Raw genomic sequence first — 6643 nt, 5'->3', positions numbered from 1 at the left:
GCTTCATTGTCTAGTAAATTGTAAGGTGAGAACGCATATAAATATTAATCCGATCCCTTCTTTCCATCTTATGTAGCACTAAAAAGAATTACATTTTTTATATTTAGTAATATTTTAATTTAAATTTTGTATTAAATCATTAACGAAATAGCCATATAAATATTTAGATCACAAGTTCTAAAAAAAGAAACCTCTCAAAGCAAATTTTCGAACAAGGCCTCGTTAAAGCAACCAGTACCACGATTGGAACTTTAGGTAAGCTAAATTTGATTTTGAGCAAATAAATCTAATAATGCGATGTGAATAGTGAGGTAATTGGTAATAGTAAACCGTTCACGTCAAATCAAGGAATTTGATTTAATCAACTAAAATATAAAGTAACAATCATATTATTCAATCATGATGAAAGACATGTTCGTAGTGACTAATATTTATGAACGAAGTATATTTGAGTGTGAAAAGTTTTGCGTTTAAGAATACACAAAGAGGGACCTTGTGGTTAATTACCTTGCCAAATTAGAGAACCGAGAGGAATTCAAACAAGTAGGTGGAGAAACAGTTCAATAGGTGAATAGGGAAAAGTAACTTCTTACTAGGAAAGCCTTTAATTATATTTTTGTCAACAGTCTACTTCTTCTTTAACCCAAAATGCTGAACAAAAATTAACTAGAAATTAGAGGAAAATTTATCGTAGAGACAAAAAGGTCCAACTAATTGGAAGACCAATTTAAAGTCTTTTCTTCTGCTTGCTTTATGGCCAAATATCTTGCATTAAATTCATTTTTAAGCACTGCTGCTTGCTGGTCTTCTTGTAGCATTGCCGCTTACAAAAAAAAAAAAGGAAAAAAAAATGAACAACTATTTTCTGGTCTTTTAAAGCACTGCAGCTTGAGTTTCAGGTTCTTAGCTAACATATACGTTGGGTTAATCTCTAACTTCTTTGTTAAAATGCCGGAAATGTAACTGGACATTCGAATTCTTAGAGTGAAGCAATGTTAAAATTATCTTTGTGTGACCAATACATCATAGGTTCGAACCATGGAAGCAATCACTGATTACTTTGTATATCGGACTGTTTTTTTTTTTAAATTGAATTCTCAGAGTTCAGGAAAGATCCTTACTTGCACCATCACGTGTATTTGCTAACAAACAGGCCGAGTCGAAGTATCTAATTCTAACCTCCTATGCCATATATAGTCAATATTAATTGCTGTTGGATCGTTGAAGTTTGGTTGACCACGAGATCCTATATACAATTTGAATAGTAGTAGTCAACTTTTCAACTCATTGACCTGGTCAGCAATCCTTTGATTTCGTTACGAAAGAAAATCCCACCACCAATGTGGCGTTGGTCCAAACCTATCCACACGAAATAAATAATGGATGGACAAATAGCAGCTAACATGCTAAAAAAACAGGGTATAATAGTTGAAAAGACACGCATAACCATATGCTCAAACCATAGGAAACAAGACACGTTTTAGCATTATATAGTATTTCCTTAATAAATTACTCCCTCCGGTCCAAAATAAGTGATTTTTCCAGATTTCAAGAATGAATTAATTATTTTTTTCCTACATTGTCCTTGGAGTGAATAGTGTTGGAATATGTGTTAAGAGTGTTTAATGTATGAGGGTTGGACTATCTTGGTCCTTAATGTATATTCCTTAATAGACATAGTCCTTCATGTACACAAAAAGTAGACCTGTTTAGTCTACAGTCCTAAACCTAACGATATACTTCAAAACTCAAGTTAAACTTAATCATATTTCTCACCTGCACTGCACACACAGAAAAGAAACCTTTTTACACGGTCAGCTTGATGGCCTGATAACATAAATATGGCTTTATTAATTTCTGCAATTTTATCCGAGAGAGAAGAGAAGAAGAGAAGAGGGTTGAAGGTCCCGGAGGCTGAGCAGCACCACTATCCACCAGTAAACATAGAGGCCTCATATAATTTCTTCCTTCATGGAGTTTGTAGGCTTCCAGCAAAATCAATTATCAAAAAACCTAGAGCCGCAAAACAACAAATGCTGCCCAGACTTCGATTTTCGTCGTGTATTTTGAAAAGTTTCGGAGTTATTTTTGCATAAACTAATCATTGCAATTTTCCGAAAATGAGTTCAAAGACACATGAATCACTAAGGTGCTAAGTTTCTCTCGTTATCTCAGTTCACATATTAGCTGAGTTCTATTTTTTTTTTTCAACAGCTTAATTCTTTTTGTCAAGTTAACTTCTTAGAAAAAGGAAATGGGGCGATCCCGCTTCCCAAACTATTTTGATGAACACAAAAAAATAAAGAAGCACGTGAGATTTGGAAAATGAATTATCAGCGTGATAGAGCAGGAAGGTTTGTTTTCTCTCGCGTTTATGGAGTCTCACATGAGATGCTCGTGACTAGTTCTGTCAAATTTAACTGGAGTTTTGGGGGCTACTGTTAGTTTTAGGGCTATAGACTAAAAATGTCCACCTTTTCTATACATGAAGGACTATTTCTATCAAGGGCTATATATTAAGGACCAAGATGGTCCAACCCCCATACATTAAGGACCATTTTGATCATTTCCTCTCCCTTATAAATACACCTCCTTCTCCATCGTCTTTTCTTCGTAATCAAGTTTTAGCATTCCTTACACATCTTACGATAAACCAATCAATTACTTATTTCTTGTGTTAACTACTTTAATTTCTTGTGCTATTTGTTTTTTTCCGAGTTAGAAGGGGGAAAAACAGCAACTATAATGATGTCAATATTCAGTTCTTTTGACGTTCTCTCTGCTGAGATATTTGGCCTTAAGGTGAACCGCTCTTGGGTACCCAATACTGAGAAGAAACAACAAGAGCAAGGGGTTTCGCCTCTTGCATCCGATCACAAGAACGAGGCTTCTCCGCCGTCAATTGCTTCAACCGGTGGACTCAAGAAGGTCGGAGAGGCGGCGGGGCGGTCATCTTCGCGACCACAGCAACAAAAGAGGCCGAGGTTTGCACTGGAATTGGACGGCGTCCACTGTTTCGAGACAATCCTTCCCTATTGATTCTCTTACCATAATTCCAAAATTGAATTATTTTTTTTTTGCTTAAAATTGAAATTCTTTATTCTTATCTGGTTGTAATTAACCATGGGCATGTAACCGTAAATTCCATTGATACAATTTATTAAATCTGATATTCTATTATTTTGATTTACTTGTTGGAACTACTTTATTTCATAATTTATTTTTTTTACCTTTGTTTATCTTTTTCCCCGGATCAAATACGGTTAAAGAACCGCTTCAACGACAATGTATTCAGAACTAGTATTGAAATATAAAAAGTAAGGAAGACTGTGTTAGAAAAGTGCAGGAAATTTTAGTACAATTCAAACTAATTAATCATGGCAACTAATTTTGACATAGATGGAGTCCGAGTTTATGATTTGTTAAAAAACTGGCACTTCCTTTTAATTGGGTTTCCCTGTAACCTTGGAACTTAAGGTAATAGATTATTCCAGAAGAATATGCTAAAGTGGATATTAAATATGTTATGTGCCTCAAATTATTTGTATGGGCTCTTCACTAAAAACTGACAATTCAAGGAAATATGTTTTTCCCTATGATCCAACCAACAATACCATTATATAAAGCAAGTTCACGGATGTATTGGAAGTTATTTTTATTAAGTAAATAATCTTTCTCGAAAAGGTTTGTTCAATTAGACGAGAACAAAGATGTCAATAATGATACACCTCTTTAAAAATACTATTTAATACAGCATTAATCATAAAAGTATATATCTCAATTATCCTTTATTCAATAAATTTATTTAATCAATACTTCACTAATTGGAACAAGACTAGCTAAAAAAGAAAGTAACAAAGGACATTTTGTTTTCCTGAAGTATCAAATATTTGGAACAATCTAAAATTTCATAGGGGATGCAGTACGCAAAAGTTACTTACAACATGGGGAAATTCTTTTCCCTATCTATGGGGACGTTGGACTCTTGTGATTATCATTTGGATCTCGATTTATACCCTTTTTTCATCTGCTCAATTATTTTTGGTTGACGTTATATGAACTCGGGATTTGTAGCCTATAGATTTTATTTTATTTTTAGTAAAGAAACTCAATCATAAGTAGCAAATTGCTGTTGCGTTTGGATCTCTTTCAGCATACAGCTGCCAAATTAACTTTCCAAGGATCAGAATAAGCATTTTTAGTTTCGTGGAGTGTTTAACATAACTAACTATTCTTCATGAGAAAGCCCCGTAAAGTAAGCAAAAGCGGACAAACTTATCTAAACGCAACCAGATCTAAGCACAGATTAACTCTAATGTGTTAGTTACACAATTTGCTCTCTGTAATATCATTAACTTATGAAAATTTTGGATTTACTTGCTGTAATCTCTATGAGAAAGGGTCATTTCCTACCGTATAGTATGAACAGTACATTCATATGGTAAAAATTCTTCTTGGCAATCTTTGTAGTGGTTAAGAATAAGGCATAGAAAAAAAACAGATGATAACACCTGTGCCGCGCTTGTATTGATCAATAACACTCTGCTTGTATTACATGTATGTAACAATCATTGCTTGTGTTGAACACTAACACTATGCTAAAAGGAAAAGAAATAGGTATCTACAACAGAAACATGAGTATAAATGAGATTATCAGTCATGCCCTTGGACTTGCTCTTCTTCCTATATTTCCAAACCTTTTCGCTACATTAAACAAAAGTGCCTTGGGTATGATTCCTCGGTCAAGGGTACAAGCAACAACCAAAGCGCCACCAATGATAAGTAGCTTCGGTACGTTTATGCCCTCGGATTTTGCAGGTGAAACCTGTATTTCAGTCCCTGATGATTCTTCCACATCACCTTCCATCAACTTCAAGTATTCTGGATCAATTTTTGTATTAACTTGGGCCATAAAAGCATAGCGAGAGATTTTCATGTTAGATGCTCTTGATTTCTGGTAGGACCGGAATCCACGCTCAATCTTCCTTACAAGTCCCCACATACCCTGCCTTACCCCAAATTTTGCGATTTCCCATGGGATGCCCATATCTTCGTAATGGAAGAGAAGCACCTCGCATGCAGTCAGCTGGCCATTTCCTCTCCTTGATTCCACTGTTTCATCCACCACAATGGATTTCAGAGTCGTAGAAAATGACAAATGGGATCAGAGGATCATGACCTTTAACAGGTCAACTCTAGTTAGCGATACTCGCAAAGAAGTTGAAAATAAATTGCAGGAAATACTGTCCTGCTATCCAACATATCACTGTGCATCTTTTCAAAATTGAACAAAATGATGCCGGAAGTTGTCAATCGAATTAGAATGTGCTTGTTTGTTCTGATTCATAGATATGCTAACTAAGTGGGAAAGCAAAAGCATGAAAACTGGAAAAGAAGGAAGCTAAAAGAGGAAAGTGAGACAGTCATACCTGCTTGTATGTACCAACTTGAATAATACAGGTCAACACGTCTTGGTTTATCCTTCCTGGGAACACTAGGACATGGTACCCCCTGGTTAACAGAAGGAAAACTGATAATTAGCGGGGAGTTGCAGATATAGAAATATCAGCATAGCGTTAAACACACGAAGGAGAATAAAGAAAGCTTGTGGCAATTCGTTCATTTCTCCACTGTTTTTGTGTGGAGGAGTGGAGCGCAGAGGCGGAGCCAGGATTTCAAGGTTTTGGTTCGGGATTTTAATTGTTTTAAGTTACTGGGTTCTAAATTAATAATTTATATATATATTTAATAGATTTTTTAAGAGACATACAGGGTTTGAATTAAAGCTACTGGGTTCGGCCGAACCAGCTCCCGGCACTCTAGCTCCGCCCCTGGGTGGAGGGGAGGGTGAAACATGTTTTGTGGCAGAGTGAGGCCACTAGGATGTGGTAATGTCAAAGGTCTGTAGGAAGTTCGTTAACGCTGGCATAGAAGGAGAATATCTTTTATTTTTCAGCTCTCTCTAGCTCTGCCCATGCTCGATTCTCTAATCAAAGTCCAAAGAAGGACTTTGTGAAAATTAGAGGATCCCAGAAGTAAGCTGCTGTCAACTACATTCTTCACAGCACTATTTTGTTAATATTCAGTATCAAAAGGAATCATGGTCTTGTGACTCTTCACAGCATAAGTCTCAATGCCACAATAAGTATGATCTCACAAATAGATAACCTGATAGTTGGACTGCCTAGAGGAACAGGAACGGACGCAACAGCGCCTCTGGAGTTTCTGAATTACTCATAGCTGCATAGTGGGCTCTGCACCTAATGATATCAGGCAACAATTCTATTTAACAAATTCATCCATTTCATTAGTCCTAGACGCTTCATTTATGGAAGTAACTCAAGTAAACAGTACGTTGTTTCTATAATCTTTTAAGACTTGGATCCCAATCATAGAAAGAGGCAGCCTCTGGAAGTGTAAAATGACACTTAGTAAGTTCCCATTTCTTGTCAGCTGACAACTTGAAGAAATGAAGAATTTAAACATCAACCACAACTACAGCACCTTAATCCTACGGAAATTTGGTCAGCCGTATGAAACTAGGTCGCTCCTCCGTTTAAGCTCTTTTGGATACAATATTACACAAAATAAGAAAACAAAAGGGGGGGGGGGGGGGGGGGTACGTCGAAGTCCTGTACCTTCG

The 6643-nt window shown here is 36.2% G+C and overlaps 2 protein-coding genes across 2 annotated transcripts in view; one reads left to right on the top strand and one right to left on the bottom strand.

Annotated features, from left to right (window-relative positions):
• LOC109223884 lies at nucleotides 1583-3190 on the top strand. Its single transcript, XM_019388355.1, has one exon. It carries the CDS (start codon nucleotides 2746-2748, stop codon nucleotides 3037-3039), a length of 294 nt encoding a protein of 97 aa, XP_019243900.1. The 5' UTR covers nucleotides 1583-2745; the 3' UTR covers nucleotides 3040-3190.
• The window catches only part of LOC109223883, a 3737-nt gene continuing 1581 nt past the window's right edge, over nucleotides 4488-6643 (bottom strand). Inside the window, exons 5-6 of the mRNA XM_019388354.1 lie at nucleotides 5430-5511; nucleotides 4488-5112 (exon numbers count right to left, since the gene is read on the bottom strand). Of these exons, the coding sequence (XP_019243899.1) occupies nucleotides 4658-5112; nucleotides 5430-5511 (537 nt within the window). The 3' untranslated portion in view covers nucleotides 4488-4657. The remainder of the gene's footprint in view (nucleotides 5113-5429; nucleotides 5512-6643) is intronic.

The sequence above is a fragment of the Nicotiana attenuata genome, chromosome 3, assembly GCF_001879085.1.
Source record: "Nicotiana attenuata strain UT chromosome 3, NIATTr2, whole genome shotgun sequence".
Lineage (NCBI taxonomy): Eukaryota > Viridiplantae > Streptophyta > Magnoliopsida > Solanales > Solanaceae > Nicotiana > Nicotiana attenuata.
This window is presented reverse-complemented; position numbering and strand designations above follow the sequence as displayed.